The sequence below is a fragment of the Aspergillus mulundensis genome (genome assembly GCF_003369625.1).
Source record: "Aspergillus mulundensis strain DSM 5745 chromosome Unknown scaffold_2, whole genome shotgun sequence".
Lineage (NCBI taxonomy): Eukaryota > Fungi > Ascomycota > Eurotiomycetes > Eurotiales > Aspergillaceae > Aspergillus > Aspergillus mulundensis.
In genome coordinates this window covers 1,103,072-1,120,399 of record NW_020797890.1, presented here as the reverse complement: position 1 = coordinate 1,120,399, position 17,328 = coordinate 1,103,072, and the positions used below count along the sequence as shown (strand labels likewise).

The window sequence follows — 17,328 nt, the reverse complement described above, 5'->3', positions numbered from 1 at the left end:
TTATATGTGATGATGGTAGTCAAGATGACAGACGCCAGATAATTGCCTGGTAAGTCGTCCTGGCAAGACGGGGAACTCTTGCGGCGGGGAGAGGAGAAACTGATGGTAATGAGGATGTGTTGCTTGTGGCAGAGAAGTTCGGAAGTCAGTCAAATGGCAGAGAAAGCGAGACTCTGGAGGCGGTGACTGAGGATTAGACTTCACAGGCCAACTACTAGAACTGGTCCCAGACAGTTTGCATTGTTGTGAGCAAACACACCAACAAAGCTTCTACAGTAGGCTGATTCTCATGCAGACTGTAAGCCGTGGGTATTTTCTTTTGGCTTGTACTAGATAGAGCCTTACATCTATTGCTTCGACTGCATATAGCACGGCACGTGACGGTCTGGAGCTGCGTCATGTGACCATGTGCGGCTGGAGACAGAACAAACATTGCAAACTCGAGTCTTATCGCTAGGCTTACTCGGTCCAAGCGTCATGTCGAGTCAATATTACCAACTCCTTGACATCCCTTCGTCTGGGGATTGCGGTACACATCATCGCAACTATCCTGACAGTCTATTGTCTGGCTGTCCGACTAATGCTACTCGGAAGGCGAAGATATTACAGAGTGCAGGTCAAGTTCCATATCTGCTACATATCAAGACACCCGCGTTAGCAGGCCGTTCTTTGGTCATGTCCAAACGTCTGCTATTCTATGCCTAGTCTATAAGTCTATTCGGGACAATGAACCAATCTGCAGGTGCTGTGGCTAAATCCCCAGCAGCGCCTCTAAGATTTTACTCCCAATCCAAACATCCTAATACTGTTCTCCCAAGCAGCCCTGGCAACCTCTTCAACTCCAATCTTCTGCAGCCCCGCAACAACCATGGCGACTCTCTCAATTGTACAGCTCTCATTCCTCCCCTTGACCATTTCGCCAACCCGAAACTTTCCATGTTTCCTACTGGGCGGGAGCGCCCTCGCACCCTCCAAATAGTGTTTAATTCGCTCATTATCTTCCAAAATTTCACACCACGGCGCATCAGTCTCCAGCTGTAACTTGTTTAGAGGGATACACCGAACCATCTCGAGTTGCTCCTCCGTGCGGAAGCACACTCCATTCACGCTGATATCGAACCCGAGAGCAACTAATTGGAGCATTTCCTCCTTTGTACCAGCAAAGGAATGAACGAGTCCTCGACGCGGGAGGTCTGCCAGAAAGGGTTCAATGATCGAGGTGAAGTCAGCACAAGAGTCCCGCACGTGCAGAAAAAGAGGCAGCTGAAGTTCAACCGCAATGGCCAGTTGATCCCGAAAAGCGCGCTGCTGCGAAGTCTTGTCCGAGCGGCTGAGGTACTCGTAATCCAGACCTATCTCGCCAAATGCGACAAGCGGGGACCCGAATGCACCGCTCTGCTCCGCTAGAAGCGTGTTGGCAAGGTCTCGGAGTTCTTTTAGGTATTTGGTGCCATTGTCGGTAGTACACTCGGCGGAGTCTGGAGATTCAGAAGAGGTGTATATCTCTTTTGCATGGTAAGGGTGGACGCCAAGCGTCATGGTGCATGTCTCCGGGAATTGGCGTACGAATTGCAGGTTTTCATGCGCGAGGGGGAGAGACATGGTCGTTAATATCATCTTCTCACAGCCATACTCCTTTGCACGTTGTATGACGTGCGGGATATCAGGCTCGTGGTAGACCTTGCCCCCACGGTAGATGCCCTTGAATTGATCAGCTGTGAATGTGACAGCGACCTGTGGGATGTCAGTACTGTGTATGCTCAGATAACCAGAGAGAGACTTACATCTGCATAGCGAAGGTATGAGTCAGACACCTTTGAATCCATTATTATGAGATTTGGCTGTTTTATGGTTCTGGGTAGAGGATGAAATGTTGGAGTATCGACCCAAGTTTGTGGCCAGTGCCCACTACCGAGCGGCCCCAGTCTGGACCTCCTCACAACCCCCAACGGGGAGCTACATGCTTCTAGAAGCTTTTCGCGAAGTCGAAGTTGAAGCTCAATACTAAAATTGGTTGGCTGGCTGTGCTTCTCTTTCTGTCCACTTCTATACTCACACCATGCTATGTCCCCTAACATCTTGGACGAAATCCGGGTAAATATATAGTTCAGTTGAAAGCTGGCCCTCATCAAATCATTCCATAAGCAACTACCACGACAAGCAATGACACTGAGATAGAGTCCTCAGCTCTCTTGTTCAAAATCAAAGCTTCTAGCAATTCCTAGAACCCATTGCTTTATCTCGCGTGACTTGCAAACGGAGCCAGGGACTGTGCAAGACGCAAGGTGCCGAAGAGCGAAACCATTGCAAATGCCACGCCAAGCGCTATTTAGTCACTCAGTAGACATAAGCACTATATGATGATGCTATCAAGAGTTTCTGAGCCCTGTTTTAAGTGTTTGCAAGAGTGTTCGTCTGCTCTACAGCCTATAGATCGTTAGGTCTTGGCAGGCCTAGCGCCGATTACTTGGTGCCCAGCCGTGGTTGAGAGCGGTTGCCCCGAGAAACGCGCGCCGTAAATAATTACCAGCGGCCATTCCACTCCATATCTATCTCCACCAGTTCCAGTTGCGTCGTGCTGGTCTTCTTTAATATTGCTCCAGATGCGACTGGAGTTTGTTTCAACTGCTTTTGTTTCTTATTCACTCAACTTGTTCTACCGTCTTTAGCGTCTGTTCTTCTATATCCTGGGCCGATCCCTCCGTACTGTCTCACGATAACTAAATGAGCAAAGGCTGGCCAAAGCTCAACAAACTCGAGACATCATAATCGCAATGCCGGGAACAGTTGCTGATGGGCCAACAGTTGCCCTATCTTGTAAGCAGCTAACACCCTTCTACCAGAAATCGAGCAGCTAACCACGTCGACGCAGTTGCCAATAACTTCTGGGGAAAAGACGATGCCGGTGTTCAGCCTATGCTGGAGCGCATGCAGGCCGCTAAAGTCTCGTGCGATGAACTGAAGACATGGTATAATAGTTCGTCAACCGCGCTATTCCCAGTCCATCGGGCTGTTGTTCTGACAGTTGCTAGTCCGCGCCGCCATCGAGGATGAATACGCACGGAAACTCCTTACACTCTGCCGCAAGCCTCTCGGGACGCATGAAATGGGCTCACTCCGAGAGTCTTTCGATACAGTGAGAGGAGAGACAGAGGCAATTGCAAAAGCGCACGCCGCTATCGCGGGGCAAATGAAAAGGGAAATAGAGGAACCGCTCATTGCATTCGCAGGTGGAAACAAAGAACGACGAAAGATCATTCAAAATGGGATCGAGCGTATACACAAGACCAAGATGCAGCAGACACACACTGTAAACAAGGTAAGCTCCTGCAATAGCGACACCGGGCAATTGCGCTAACACGGACAGACTCGAGACAGGTACGAGCAGGACTGCTTGAGGATAAAAGGTTACCTGGCACAAGGTCACATGGTGATGGGACAGGAGGAGCGAAAGAACAAGGCGAAGCTCGAGAAGACTCAGATCCAGCTAGCGTCTAGCAGTGCTGAGTACGATGCCGCGGTCAAAGTTCTCGCAGATACCACCGAACGGTGGAACAAGGAATGGAAATCTGCATGTGACGTAAGTTGCGCTGGGACTCTTTTAGTTGGTGTCTAAAGCTAATGTCAGCCCAGAAATTTCAAGATCTCGAGGAAGAGCGCATCGACTTTACCAAGAGCAGTCTCTGGACATACGCCAATATCGCATCAACAGTGTGTGTAAGCGATGATGCTGTAAGTTAAACAAGCCATGTATCTGCAACCTTGTAATAGACCACGACTAATCGAGTTAGTCTTGCGAAAAAATCCGTCTCTCACTTGAGAGTTGCGAGGTTGAGAAAGATATCGTCTACTTTATCAAGGAAAGGGGTACTGGTCAGGAGATTCCTGATGCCCCGAGGTTCATCAACTTCTCTCGAGGCGACGTGAACGATGCCAGTTCTGATGTGTCTGAGGAAGACGGGTACTCTGTAGCTCAATTCCAGCGCACTATCAACCCTGCTTTCCGCAGCTCTTCCCCGCAGCCATCGACCTACGAGTCCCACCATGACATGCCGCCGCCTGCGCCGATGGAGCCGGCTCAGACCGGTCATGCAATACCGTCAAGCAGGGAAGCCACGGTCACTCCTCAGAAACCAATACAACCACCGATGCAACAGCCTATGCAGTCACCGATGCAGTCGCCTATAGAGCAGCAGCCCCCTCCCTTAGAATTCCGCCGGGGAGGTCATCTTCCGCCAAACTACGATCCCAGCCAACACGGGGAAATCTCAGCTGTGCCACACAATGCGTATCCGACAGATGGTATGACAATGTTTTGCCGAACCGGCCCTCCCTCCGAGCGCAGTTCAGGAACAGCTAGCGGCTATCGTCCATCCAGTCAAGGCTCCCACAGTGAGGTCTCGAACGCGACTTCGATATCTAGCCAAGAGCCTCCTAGCACCAGACAGTCCCCGACCAAGCCAACAAATGGCGTGGCGTTACCCGGACTAGGCAACGGCGAGGCACAACCGGTGCAGAAGAAGAAATTTTTCAGCAACAGTCCGTTCCGGCGCAAGAGCCGCCACGACAAAGACCGCAACTCGGGTCCCTCTCAGCTCCCCACTCGTAGGACCTGGGATTCTCCTTCTAAGCCAAGCAGTCCTATCAAAGCCCCAACTCCTCAGAAGCCCCAACAGCCTCAACCGATAGCCAAGGTGGCAGATGATATTGCGAGATCCGCAAGCCCTGAACCTGTTGACCCAAGGGCCAACTTCCAACTGAACGTCGGAAATAACGTGTTTGACGTTGCCTCTCCTGATAAGACTAAGCTCACGAACGCAGCGGACCCAGCGAAAAACGGCGAGGACCTCGACCCTATTGCGCGCGCTTTGGCGGACCTGAAAGGCGCTGGGAAGCAGTCGGCAACCCGAGTCTCTGCCGACAGGTATCATGGCATTGCTACGCCAGTTCCTTCTGCACCTGCGGCAAATTTCACCGCAGCATCGGTGGCCACACCACCCCCGGCATATAACGATGCGCCAGTGAAGCGTCTAGATGCCCCTCAACCGGCCTTCACCTCTAAACAAATGCAAAAGACCACCCAGCAGTACACAGGCAAGACCCAGAGTATGCTTCGGGGCAAGGCCAATCCAATCTCGGTCTCAACCCGCAGCCCCAGGCAGTCACAAGAAGCCCCTCGCGCTCCATCGCCTGCCGCTCCTAGGCGAAGTATAAGCCCTCAACCTCAACCCCAAGCGACCCCGCGAGGCGAGTCGCGCATGAGTCAATACAGCCGAGCTGCAAGCCCGAACCCAAGTCAGCATCAATCAAGCAGCGTGAAGAGCCGCTACAGCCACTCCCCAAGTGTCTCTACTCCGCCACAACGCCCAAGCGACCCGTACTCGCCGCACGACTTTGCAAAGCGAAGCTCTACAAGTGCTGCTCCATCCCCAACCACCACCACGGCTCCTAGGGCTTCTTCTAGGGCTCCCTCTAGGGCTCCCTCTAGCGCCCCTTCCCCTAACGAATTTGCCAAGCGGTCTTCGCAAAACTCAGTTCCTCGAGCTGTGTCCCCTCAGCCACAATGCATGCAGCAAACCTCCGTCCCCCGAGCTGTATCTCCCCAGCCGCAAATCCGGCAACAARSTTCCGTTCCTCGAGCAGTATCTCCACAGCCACAGTTCCGGCAACAAGCTTCCGTTCCTCGAGCAGTATCTCCACAGCCACAGTTCCGGCAACAAGCTTCCGTTCCTCGAGCAGTATCTCCACAGCCACAGTTCCGGCAGCAAACATCCGTTCCACGCGCGGTCTCACCTAATGACTTCGCCAAGCGATCCTCTCAGAACTCTGTGCCAAGGGCCGTGTCGCCGCAGCCTCAATTCCGACAGCAGGCTCGACCCTCGAGCGCTGGAGGGATGGAGCTGCAGCTTTCTCAACCCGATACGTACGGTGGCAGGGGCGATGGTTACGCGTCCCCGCAGAGAGAACCCAGAAGGCCAATGTCCTATTACGACGGTGGTAGCCAACGCAGTCGATCCCGGAGTCGATCCATGGCTGTTGCCGATCCTGGACAACAGTTCAGCCGTGACGGCCGTCCAATTTTACACTTTGGTACGTACCGACCATTCATTTCAGGCAAACCATGACTAACGCATTTGTCTTATTAGCGCGCGCTTTGTACAGCTACACAGCCGCCATTCCTGAAGAGCTCGGCTTCACGAAGGGTGACGTCCTATCTGTTATCCGTCTACAGGATGATGGTTGGTGGGAAGCCGAAGTCACCACTACCCGACTGAGGACGGGGTTGGTGCCAAGTAACTATCTCCAGATCATCTAGATCAGGATCTCGATCTACAACCCTACCTTCCATCTCGGTGGTTCCGGGCCACATGTTCATGGCTATTTATGATGCGTGTTGTCCTAGTTTTCTTTTTGCTTTTTTTTTTGATGTGCTCACGATGTAGATACCTTGATGTATATGTTCCTTCTCTTTCCATTTTCTGTTACGTCCTTAATTGACTACTCACCCTCGCTTTTGTTCACTACCACGGCCTGCGTATATCTGTCGTTTTCGATAATAATTCCTCTTTTATTCTCTTCTTTCTACGATTGATTATGATCATGGTTATGGTTTGGGTATTGGACCTACTTTGAATCTTGCTGTTATGGATTTTATTTGTGGTTTGCAATCTATGATAATGCTCTTCAGAATGACACTCATTGGCTCTCTTTTCCTCGGAAGTCTGGATCGTCTGTAGCAATTATTATGTTGGAGTTTGTAAGAAAAACGAAAATTTGAAGTTAATTGGTGCAATTGCCTGAGCCATGCTATTTCTCCTGCGCTTGTCTCAGACCCAGTGTAAGTCCAGCGCAAACATCGAGTTTGTCAAGCCCTAAAAAGTACCCTATTCGCGAAGTGCTCTGTAACACCCATCAGCCCAATCTCATCCACTAAACGCCAAACCCCCGTACCCATCAAATGAATATGTGGGACCACCACTGTCTCCGTCATAAGTACCTGTTCCCGCCTTAACCCCTTCGCTCATAGAGAAGAACGGGGAGAAAGAGATCGGGCGACGTAGCAATTAATTGACAATGACAGCCCAAGTAATCGATCAATCAACCCTTCCGCACGTAAAAACCATACACTTGAAGCCCTTGGGCGAATCCAAGGCCTTAGGGAACTTAAGCTTGCAGTATGGCTGATTTCTCGCGTCGAATCCCAAGCGCTGGATCATATCTTCCTCTTCACTTATGCTCAAGCATTCTCCTCGCCCTTGAATCTGCGCCATGGAGATCTTTGATTTTCCGGATCTCTCTGAGCGTATCGAGCTGCTCTCTCCCTTTTCCCGACTCTGAGTATGGCCTCCCTTATCCTGATGTTGAGTTTGGCTTTGACTCTGCTGCTCTCTTTTACTCGCGTCAGCTGAAGGAGCCGAGATCGAAGTGTAGGACTCCTGGGTTATCGTGAAGGTGGAAGGGGTCGGTGATGGCGACGGTGACGGCGTAACATCTTTTGCCAGATAGCAGGCCATGAGGACGTGGTCATTTATGTGGCCGCAGCTGTTGGTTACGCGTTGGACATGGCACATTTTGGCCTTTAGCTTTGGCTTTTCGCTGGCGTTGGGCGTCTGGACCGAATGAGGATTGGCTTGCTTTGTGGTATGTGAGATGAGAACAAAACGACGTGAAAGATAGTTCAACAGTTGCTGAGTATCCTGTTATGGAGTAGGTTGGAGGCTGCTTTTCGAGAAGAGATGGCCGAGTCAAGTTATGTCGAGACCTTTGGGGGGGATAGGGCATCCCAGATCGAGAGGCAGATTGTGTTTCGATGGCCAGGTACAGTGAATGAACACACAGGTACATGGGACCAGGAAGAGGATGGGAAAAATAAAGTGAGCATTGACTTGAGCAGTCAATGTCATTGTGTTGCTGTGTTCTCGGCATGCACTAGATTGAATGTAAGATTGCAATTTTATTCTGTGTTTAGCAAGAAAGGAAGGCACTGAGACAAGGGAAGGATGAGCCTGTCAAACAAGGATTTGTGACTGGTATCAGTATAGAATACTGAATATGATGATATTATCTGTGATTTAGCACGGTCTATGCATCTAAGTACATACAAGTCATCGTCCCATTAGAACATGCTAATAAAGCTCAACAGGCTGGAGGCGCTGTGAAAGATACACACACACTAGAGAAAGAATAGTTTGGCAAACAAGGAAATGCTTAACTCAACAATATACACTGGCCATCACTTGGTAATCATCGAGAGGTAATAAAAGTCGCTTAGCATAGGCCAGACCGATGCAAAGGTGCGGAAGATAATGTTGACTATTCATTGTCGACAAATGAGTTTGCGAGAGGACCAATAATAGGGACCTCAAAGTGCTCGAGAGTATCAACTGCAACTGTGAGCTTCTAGACTCGAAGTATTAGATATTTTGGCGCTTACCATCTTGGTAGGCTTTCAAGCTGAGGAAGCCGATCAATGCAAGATCGCCAACAAACAGCAGCCATGAGAGAACGCTGGACCAAGAGAATATAAGGTGGATTATCTGCAGCACATCAGCACGACGTCCCTGAGAGCTGCCGAGGGACGACCTACAAAGATGACAGTAAACAGCATGCTTGACTGCCACGCATGGAATCTATAGCCGCCTACATTAGCCCAGCCCAGAAGTCCATACAAATGCCACTACTACTTACCGAACGTAATCGCTCTTGTGCTCAAGTAGAAGCAAAAACACCCCACCAGCAGGAGGAAGAAGCAGGTATGCCAGCATAGCTTCAACATCCATCCGAATGGGCAAACTAGTTTCGAAAGCCCCTAGATTCCATCTGCCACCCTCCACGTCCCCTCTGCCATATCCTGTATTTCCATGGCCGCTGGTGTCAATGTGACCGCTGCTCGCAAACTGGCTGGGAGATGGTAGGCCGCCGGCGGAGGTGAACCCGGGAATTGAGGGAGAATTGAGAGGTGATCGAACAACGGGGGATTTAGAGCGGTTCTCGAGGGATGGTGAGAACGCGCGCTCCACCTCAGGCGACTCGTCCTGATAAGGGGCGAAGTTCATTGTGAGGCGATCTAGGGTATTGCGTGGACTTAAGCTTCGTTGTTGTTATCATATACAAGAGCTTATCGGACCGCGTCCAGGCGGTGATGGCTTGGCGAACATGTTGTTGTTTACCTTGAAGACCCTCTTTGTTACTTTACTTCCATAATAAAACCCAGATTGCGATACACGGGTATTATTTTGCCTATGATCAAGAGGTTTTGGTTTGTGCTGTCGAGGAAACGCATACCCAAGTCCAGCTCACTGTCTACTAATACCCCGGCCACGCGGCACTCCCGGTCCCCGCGCGATCCCACTGACCGGTCGCCGCGTACTGGTAGTGGTTGTGGATGGTTTTGTGCCTGACGTCGTCGACGTAGTCCTTGTGCCGGCCGACACACTGGGCGTTCTTCCCAGTCCGCTGCTTCGAACCCGGCCCCTGGAAACGATCCTTGTGCCTCTGGTGGTTGTTGACTGTGCCCTCTTCCGCTCATCCTCTTCGGCCTTTCGTGCCGCCGCTTCCCTTTGCTGTTGGAGCTCTCTTTCCCGTCTCTCTGCAGCTTGCTGCCTGAGAAGCTCCTCGTTCTCCAAATCGGCTGCATCTTGAGATGCGCCTTGCCAATTGGGGTTCAGTATGACCCGCTGATTATGTTCCGTTTGAGACAGGATGCGCGTCCAGGTGTTGAGTAGAGTAGAGGCGGAGTTGACGGTACGCGAGACAGTCTAGTTCATTGTCAATTGAGCCTTTATACCAGGATACTGAGGATGACATACCTCCATATTTCCCTTGGCCTTGTCTAGACTGCCTAGCAGACCCTCTATGACCTGGTTGACATTTCGCACAATTCGTAGTTCGTTGTGGAGGGCAGCCTCCCGCGCCTCTTGACGGTCGAAAAGCGTCTCGTCATCGCGGTCGGCCTCGGCTGGGGGCGGGGAGCTTTCTTGTTTGATCGGGACCTGATTCAATTTCTTCTTTCCGCGTTTCGAAGGTGAGTCCCAGAGATCTTCAGAATCTGAGTCGGAGAGCTGCAGGCGGTCCATTTCCTCGGCTGTGCTATAGGGAGACATTCCCGAGTTTTGTGTTTGCGAGAATTGCAATGTGTAAAGAAACGAAGAGTGGATAAGGCTTTAAGGTTGTTCAGCAGGAGATCTGAGGGGTAGACTAACTGGACTAACTACTATAAAATTGGCGAGTTGGACTGAAGTGAGGCTAGAGTGGTGGGGCAGGCATTCCACAGTGAGCCAGCGCTTAATTAATCTGTGTGGCTGGTGATTCTGCATTCCCGCCTCTTTGTTGCTGTCCTGCGTCCTTCTGCCCCTTCCTGTCTTCCACCATCAATTATCGCTCATTCCCATCGCTATCAATCCGTTCCGTTGGTGTTATTTGGTCTACTCTCTCTGTGTATCTTGTTTGTCTCCTGAAACCAGTTGGACACGGTCGCTTTGGTGTAGTCGCGTCGACCTCCCTTGATACTCTGGGACGTGTCGAGAAAGCAGCCTGAACGTACGCCTGCAACGATCGCGAATTTCGACTTCTTGGATCTCACATTCACTTCGATAAGGAGCGGCGAATCATTTTGGCGTAAATTGCCTTTGACCACAATGGCGACAACTCCACCGCCAGCGTCTTACCTGCGAATCCCTCCTACCCCTCGACACGGAAATGGATATGATCAATATGAACCCTACTCGACGCGTCACTCAGCCCGTTTAGCTAGCCAACGAGCTTCCACCGAATCTCGCACAACTCCTCCGCCTCCCTTTCCAATTTCCCAAGGCCGAGGAACTTCACGGAGCGCGAAGAAGCAAAAGACGGCTGAATCGGAATCCCTCTCACCACCTGGTTCGCCAATGAGTCCTCGGAAGAAGATGTCGGGCCGGAGTGTTGCAACACAACTCGATGATGAAGATTCCTCCATAAATGCCGAACCCGCTCACTCTCATGCCTCCCGCCTTTTTAGGACGACGATGACCGAGGGCATGCTTCCCACTCCGGCTAAAACGCCACGGAAAAAGCCTGTTGACAATGCTGGCTCAACTGCACGGGCTCTCTTCCCTCAGCCTGCTCCGAAGAAAAAGAAGAAGCAGACCGGCTTTTCCTTGGACAGTTTCAGCGATAATCCCTCGCAGGGCGATGCAATTCAGATCTACACAGATTCCCGTGATCGAATTCCTGAAGTCGACGAAAGCGAAGAAAATCCATTTTACCAAAAACCATCTACGACCACGAGACCTCGGCCGTCCAAAACCAGGACCAGAAGCCGCGACAAGGAAGTCGATGAGGCTCTCAAGCGCGAGGATGGTATGGTTTATGTTTTGTAAGTCATCCAGCCCTCCGAAGATTGCTAATTATCTAACGATCCTCCAGCCGAGGCAAGAAGATGTTCCGCAAGTTCACCGATGATGTATTTGGCAGTGATGATGAGGGCGACGATAATGACCTCGGGTTATTGGCTGCTCGCCCAGACTTGCTGGACTCGGAGATCATAGAGAACAGCCGACCCCTTACACGGTCGTCGATCAAGCCGCGTATGCTATTTCCTAGCGCTCGCGATCGCCCAGCGCAAGAGCATGGCAACACAGACGAGGAAGCCGCTACGGACATTGAGGATCATGTTCTTGATGATGACGATGCTGCCGAGGATCTGGATCTTACCGCCGATGTTCATTCGCACCAGCGCCCAGTTACTCCGCCTCCGAAGTCCGTTGCAACGCCTCCGTCTCCAGGTGCTTCGGCACGATTCCTACGATCACGACCCAAGCGAGAGCTTGAAACCGAACGAACCCCGTCCGCATCGGATGCCAAAAAGAAGCCCAGTCCATTCGACGGCTGGCTTCGGAAGAAACAAACCCCTCCAGTTACAGCCTCGAAAGCCAAAAAGCGAGACGCAGAGACTGCAGGCAGTTCCGGCGGTCCAGCCTCCAAGAAGACCCGGGGTAATCGAGCTACCGTTCCTTCATCTTGATCTGGCACTTATCATCCTCGACTATGATGGAGTTAGTCCGGAGGAATACCCGTCTCTTTTCGTGATACCATTGCTGGAGTTTCGGATTTACTACTCTTCTCTTCATTTTCTGTTATTTCATCCTTTTCCTCCATAACGACTTCTTATTGCATCCGCCGCGTCCGGTTTTCTAATTACGTCTATTCGGCTAGTACAGGGATTACTTTGTTGATTGAAGCTCGAGCGAAATTCACCAGGGCTGGGATGGGACAGGAATTACTGGTGTCACTGTGTTTGTTTTGCTGTTTTCGCAATCACTTCGCATGCATAGCATGCCATGTCATGTCATTAGCTAGATACCAACCAATGGAAAGAATGTCAACACGATCACCTACCCTGGGCAACTTGTGGACTCCCATAGTCGTGTGCTAGAATTTATTTAGATAGAATTGTCAAGTAAAAGGTCTACTAGATATTCGGACGCTCCATAGGCCGGCTAGAAGTCCCAACGAGAATCTCAAAAGACAAGAAACATAATCAGCGGAAGCAGTCAGTAGACTATTAGAATCAACGACCTTCGAGTCAATCCTATACTGGCCCCAAAGACGAACGAAAGAAGACGATGCAAATGCAAGACATTGATTTTAAAACTCCATTAGCTAGTTTTCCCTCTCTTTTTGGATATATAAAGTCGTCACGTCGTAAGCATTAAATTGAATTCAATCCATTCGATTTGCCATGTTATCTTTCCGGGACCGACAAAGCTACCTAGAGCCAAGGTACATTTTGCATGGACCGCGCGTTCTGCCAGTCGTTGATCTTGAGATAAGGATAAGGTTAGACGATTTCCAGATCATCGTCATCATCGTAATCGTCCGTTTGAGGCGTGGTATTAGATATACCTCCGAGGCTATCCCTTCCAGCCTCCTTGATACCGTTGGATGTTATAAAGCGTGTTTTCTTTATACCGCTTCCATGGGGTCTGTCACCGTCATGCGCGCGCTTTTTGGGGCTGAGCCTCACTGCCTCGGCACGTTTGAAGCTCATGGCAAGCGGTTTGTCGTCGACGAAAGAGCCAGCATGCGACTTCGGGTCCTTGGAGTTTGTCCTCTTGTGTTGTGCTGCTGATCGGGCGGAATTCGTGGTGGGGGCATTCTCGTTGTTCTTAATCTGAGCTCGGAGATAATCTCCAGCAACTCCTCCAGTGCGTGAGGTGATCATTTGCGTGATCTCTCGTTCCTTTTGCTTTTCAACTAAGCGCCGACGGAAGCGCTCTCCTTTATTTTCTGCCCCGCGGCCCAACATCCCAGCCGCGATGAATGGATCGTCTGTATCCGCATCGATGAGGCTAGCCGCAGATTGGCCAGGGTGTAGATGATGGAAAGAACTGCCCGTATTGCTCCTCGATTTCGAGCTCGGTGCCACGTAGTATAAGGACTGGGTTTCCCGGTCGTACTGTGCACCATCTGCCCTGAGTAATCCCTCTCCAGATCCTTTCTGTATAGATCGCTTTTGACCGCCATAAAAGCCTGAGCGAGACCCTACGGGCCGTATACCTGCTCCACTGTTCACCCCCATACGACCTGCTTGGGCACGACGCAGTTGCAGATCAACGTGGAAGTCGCAGAATTCGGTTTTCCGGCCGTCGACCCACGCCTGGCAGGTTTTGCCGTCTTTTCTGACAGCCTTACAGTAGCCAATGTCCCGTGCAGATCCGACCTCGAGGACCATGTCGTCGGAGGAAGAAAGACTCAAACTGAAGCGGTTGGTGTCAAGCTTGTCTTTGGGTGGCGGAAGGATTGTAGGGTTCAGAATGGCAATTAGAGTCCCCTCTGAGAGTCGGTAATACCGAGGAAATGCAGTATCAAACAGGAACAAGTCAATAGTCCACTTCAGGTCAGTAAGAGTGATGGCCATATACTGGTCTCTGTTGTTCAGGCCGTCGTCGAATGGGTTAGCAGCCTGTGCAGTGGTATTCTTCGGCTGCCTTACTCGTTTAGGTTCTGACTTAGAGGCTACTATGCCGAAAACAACATAGTCGGTGTCTATTTCATCCGGTAGTTCAAAGGGTGGACCCTTGATCATTCGAAGGAGGTCTGGTATGCGGAGGGCTTTCTTGCCCTCGAGAGTTCGGGTCATGAAAGAATGTGGTAGGATGCGGTTAGAAAGGTGAAGTGTAGAAAAAGGTTCAAATTTGGCCGCATCAGGCTTTTCATGCGCTCTCTCAGCCAAGGTGGAGGCGTCATCGGTAAAGCTATTAGGTCGGGAGCTCTCAGGTTGAGATGAAAACGATTGCGCTTCTGATCTTTGGCTGCGCCGTTGTAGATATGATCTTGGCTCGTTTTCTCGTAGGCTGGAAGTTGTCTTGCTCCTCTTTAGGGAAGGCTTGAGGTTGTTAACTGACCTCAGAACATCGTTCCGGCTGAAGCTATCAGTTGGTTCGTTTCTTGTACGTAGCTTGGAAGGGCATTCAGGCCTTTTCTCCGCTGCAGCCCCCTTGAAGGCTTCCATCTCAGCCTTGTCGTACTGAAAAGCGGAACTCCGGTTCGCTCGTATATGCTCAGCTTTCGCAACTTGTTCCCTCCGAGATTTCTCAGCGGCGCGACCTTCAGCCATCCGCTCACTGAAGCTCTTGGGACGTGGCTCCTCGAACGAAAGCGATTGAGGCGCCAAGGTGTGACGTTGATGAGTTGCCGGACCATCCCTACTACCAAGTCTGCTCGTGGGACGTGCATCGGCTGCCTTGAAACTGGGTGGGCGCTTCAGGGATACATCACTGCCTTTCAGCCCTTTGTCGATGCCCAGCCTATATCGTCCAGGCGATGTGGACTCCACTGGCGGCCCTGGGCGCCGTGTCGGAGATAAAGGCACCTGAATATCGTCGGAGCAATCCCGACTACTCGTCTCACGAGAGGCTTTGGGCTTTGAGAGCTGGCCTTCGGTAAACGACGAGAAGCTTACTGAGGATGCTGGCCTAGAAAGGGCATCCGCACCTTCATTTCGATCTCGATTCGGAGTTCCCGCCTTCCCACGGCTTTTCTGAAGCTGTTTCAGCTTAAGCCGGGCTTGGATAGCAGCTAGCTTCAGCTGCAAAGTTTCTTCGTCTTCCTCCGTATCATCACCTTCATCTTCGTTCAGCCCATCTTCCAATAACTGTGTCGCTCTGCTGCGAGAATTCGGGGCGGCAGCTGAATGTTTCAAGGGCGAGGCTAGAAGGGTTCGATTGCGTTGCATCTCCTCATATCTTCGTCTTCCACTAGGAGAGCTGAGGAGGGCTTCCCGTGGGGATTTTGGCGGCCACGAGGTTTCGACCACTAATGATGATCCCTTGTTAGTCAAATTTGTCTGTTCTGGCAGAAATCGCGACTCACTGGTCACCGCACTCAGCCTCCACTACCTGTAGGCAAACGAATGTGATCTTATGGCGACACAAATATGAGTGTCGCACTATTCATATCCACGCTTTCCTGGATTGTAGTGGCGTCGCCACCATATCCAGGCCGCAGGCGTGCGGAAGACAGCGTAGGTCGCGTAAACGAACTTGGAAGGAGCCCACTGCTCGTCCAGAAAGGACAGCGTTTCCGGAAGCTTCACAGCCAGTCGAGGTGTGACAAACGCACAGTTGCCTTGTTTCTGTCGTTAGCCATCGATATTCGAAAACCGTTGGGCAGATGCAGCAAACAATAATGTGATCAACAACGCAGACGCCGAAGGCTTGGCGGTGATCGCCCGCCGACGCGCGCGTGTCACGTCCGATTATGAAGGGGTTCAGGACGCGTCTTTCTACCCTTCTATGTTCATATCTTGTCTTTTTCAGGTATACATAGTAGGGCGCCGAAAGATATACTTAGGCGACAATTGGATATACCACATCTCAGAATGCGCACTCGATCCGCCCCTGCCCCGAAACCATCACCGTCCGAGAAACAATCCCAATCGCAGCCGGCGAAAGCTACCGTGAAGCCCAGCAAGACATTCATTCTCCCTTCCTCTGCCAGCCCAGACGCCAGGTTTGTGACCCTGCCCAATCCGCGAACAGGAGATCCGACCCGCTACCTCTTCTGTCCGAAGCTCGGAGTGTACGAGTTCACGGTCGTCGCATCGCAATTCCCGCGGAGCATTCTCTATACTTCCACAGAGGGCAATGGCTCAGTCTCCAAGACGGCAGAGCTTCTAGTTGCTACACCAATCGATATCTTGTTCTTTGCGATACCCTTGCTATGCTCTTCGCGCTCCTCCAACGAGGGGAAGAGGCTGTTCCAGCCACTGGACGATATTATCGACTCCAATGACGACTTGCCCAAACACCTCCGATATATCTTGTACAATGAGTCCTTCAGAAACACACTGCTCCGCCGGGTAGATGCGGTTTGCGATTCCGTTGAAGCGGGTGACGAGAGAATGTTCCGAGTCAATGAAGCCAAATTCCTACGGGAATTACTGGCAAAGGCAGAGCGCATGGCTGCGCAAGGTCTTCCGACGAGCTTAGAGGAACGTTTCGTCAAACAGGCTCTAGCTGTGCCTTTGGTATCTGTTGCAAGGACCGATATAGCCACCTCCTCGACACCCGCCAAAGAAGGCGATAAAGAAGCCGAGTTCCAAGAGAGCAAAGACTCACAGTTCACATCGGCAACTACTACGGCCAGCTCGGTATCGGGTCCTTCAACGCCCGCAACAGACTCAACCCCAATACCAGCCGCTGAAGAGCTCCCAGATCAACAAGCCTGCCCAGATTCAATAGTTCGACTTCAAAGAATCTCAACCGCCTTGAATTTCCTAAAAACATCCTACGTCTCTGCAGACCTTTGCTCCAAACTTGACGGGCTGCTTTCTGCACCAGAAAGTCCGATTGATTTCAAGCCGCTGCAAGATCACCTAAAGTACCTAGCTGATCTACGCGCTGAGGCCCTGGCTTCCCGATCTCTAGGTGACTTTAGCCGCAAGCGCAACGCAGAAGATGACGACGCTGCAGAGTCGCGCGCTGAAAAGAAGCGTCGCATGGAAGAAGAAGAAAAGAAAAGGAAGTCAGGGGAGTCGAGGGGTGTAAGGGAACTCAAAAAGGTTAACACAAGCGGGATGAAGAAAATGAGTGACTTCTTCGGAAAGTCAGCCCCCAGGGCGGCTCCTAAGAAGAAGTCATAAAAATACCCTACATTCTTGGATAAAATGTGGTGTTAATATGTTTGGGAGAGGCAGCGCCAACTCTTCATCAAGATCATTGTCGATGACGCGAGATATGTTTTCGTCTTCCGAAGGACCGAAGGAATAGGCCCTGGTAGTATAAACTGCGAAGGTCAGATTAACGCCCCGCGCTGGCCCGATTTAGTAGCAATCATCCATTATGATTG

At 51.2% G+C, this 17,328-nt stretch overlaps 8 protein-coding genes across 8 annotated transcripts; 3 read left to right on the top strand and 5 right to left on the bottom strand.

Annotated features, from left to right (window-relative positions):
• Nucleotides 1–771: 771 nt before the first annotated feature.
• On the bottom strand, nt 772–1,826 carry DSM5745_03046 (TatD family hydrolase; the record flags this gene model as incomplete). The annotated part of the gene is made up of 2 exons (XM_026745062.1): nt 772–1,734; nt 1,785–1,826. The coding sequence occupies 2 exons, from the start codon at nt 1,824–1,826 to the stop codon at nt 772–774; spliced, it is 1,005 nt and encodes a 334-aa protein (XP_026605928.1).
• A 948-nt stretch (nt 1,827–2,774) lies between these two features.
• DSM5745_03045 (formin-binding protein HOF1) lies at nt 2,775–6,316 on the top strand (the record flags this gene model as incomplete). The annotated part of the gene is made up of 8 exons (XM_026745061.1): nt 2,775–2,817; nt 2,873–2,977; nt 3,033–3,319; nt 3,368–3,580; nt 3,634–3,732; nt 3,792–5,594; nt 5,661–6,090; nt 6,147–6,316. 8 exons carry the CDS (start codon nt 2,775–2,777, stop codon nt 6,314–6,316), a joined length of 3,150 nt encoding a protein of 1,049 aa, XP_026605927.1.
• Nucleotides 6,317–7,094: 778 nt separating this feature from the next.
• Nucleotides 7,095–7,571, bottom strand: DSM5745_03044 (uncharacterized protein; the record flags this gene model as incomplete). Its single annotated transcript, XM_026745060.1, has 1 exon — nt 7,095–7,571. One exon carries the CDS (start codon nt 7,569–7,571, stop codon nt 7,095–7,097), a length of 477 nt encoding a protein of 158 aa, XP_026605926.1.
• Nucleotides 7,572–8,313: 742 nt separating this feature from the next.
• Nucleotides 8,314–9,056, bottom strand: DSM5745_03043 (DUF4870 domain-containing protein; the record flags this gene model as incomplete). Its single annotated transcript, XM_026745059.1, has 4 exons — nt 8,314–8,384; nt 8,435–8,537; nt 8,588–8,630; nt 8,689–9,056. 4 exons carry the CDS (start codon nt 9,054–9,056, stop codon nt 8,314–8,316), a joined length of 585 nt encoding a protein of 194 aa, XP_026605925.1.
• Nucleotides 9,057–9,296: 240 nt separating this feature from the next.
• Nucleotides 9,297–10,103, bottom strand: DSM5745_03042 (DASH complex subunit DUO1; the record flags this gene model as incomplete). The annotated part of the gene is made up of 2 exons (XM_026745058.1): nt 9,297–9,758; nt 9,810–10,103. 2 exons carry the CDS (start codon nt 10,101–10,103, stop codon nt 9,297–9,299), a joined length of 756 nt encoding a protein of 251 aa, XP_026605924.1.
• A 534-nt stretch (nt 10,104–10,637) lies between these two features.
• On the top strand, nt 10,638–12,001 carry DSM5745_03041 (uncharacterized protein; the record flags this gene model as incomplete). The annotated part of the gene is made up of 2 exons (XM_026745057.1): nt 10,638–11,353; nt 11,404–12,001. The coding sequence occupies 2 exons, from the start codon at nt 10,638–10,640 to the stop codon at nt 11,999–12,001; spliced, it is 1,314 nt and encodes a 437-aa protein (XP_026605923.1).
• An 816-nt stretch (nt 12,002–12,817) lies between these two features.
• Nucleotides 12,818–15,214, bottom strand: DSM5745_03040 (Mcm10/DnaG-type zinc finger protein; the record flags this gene model as incomplete). The annotated part of the gene is made up of 1 exon (XM_026745056.1): nt 12,818–15,214. The coding sequence occupies one exon, from the start codon at nt 15,212–15,214 to the stop codon at nt 12,818–12,820; it is 2,397 nt and encodes a 798-aa protein (XP_026605922.1).
• Nucleotides 15,215–15,859: 645 nt separating this feature from the next.
• DSM5745_03039 (uncharacterized protein) lies at nt 15,860–17,122 on the top strand (the record flags this gene model as incomplete). The annotated part of the gene is made up of 1 exon (XM_026745055.1): nt 15,860–17,122. One exon carries the CDS (start codon nt 15,860–15,862, stop codon nt 17,120–17,122), a length of 1,263 nt encoding a protein of 420 aa, XP_026605921.1.
• Nucleotides 17,123–17,328: the final 206 nt, after the last annotated feature.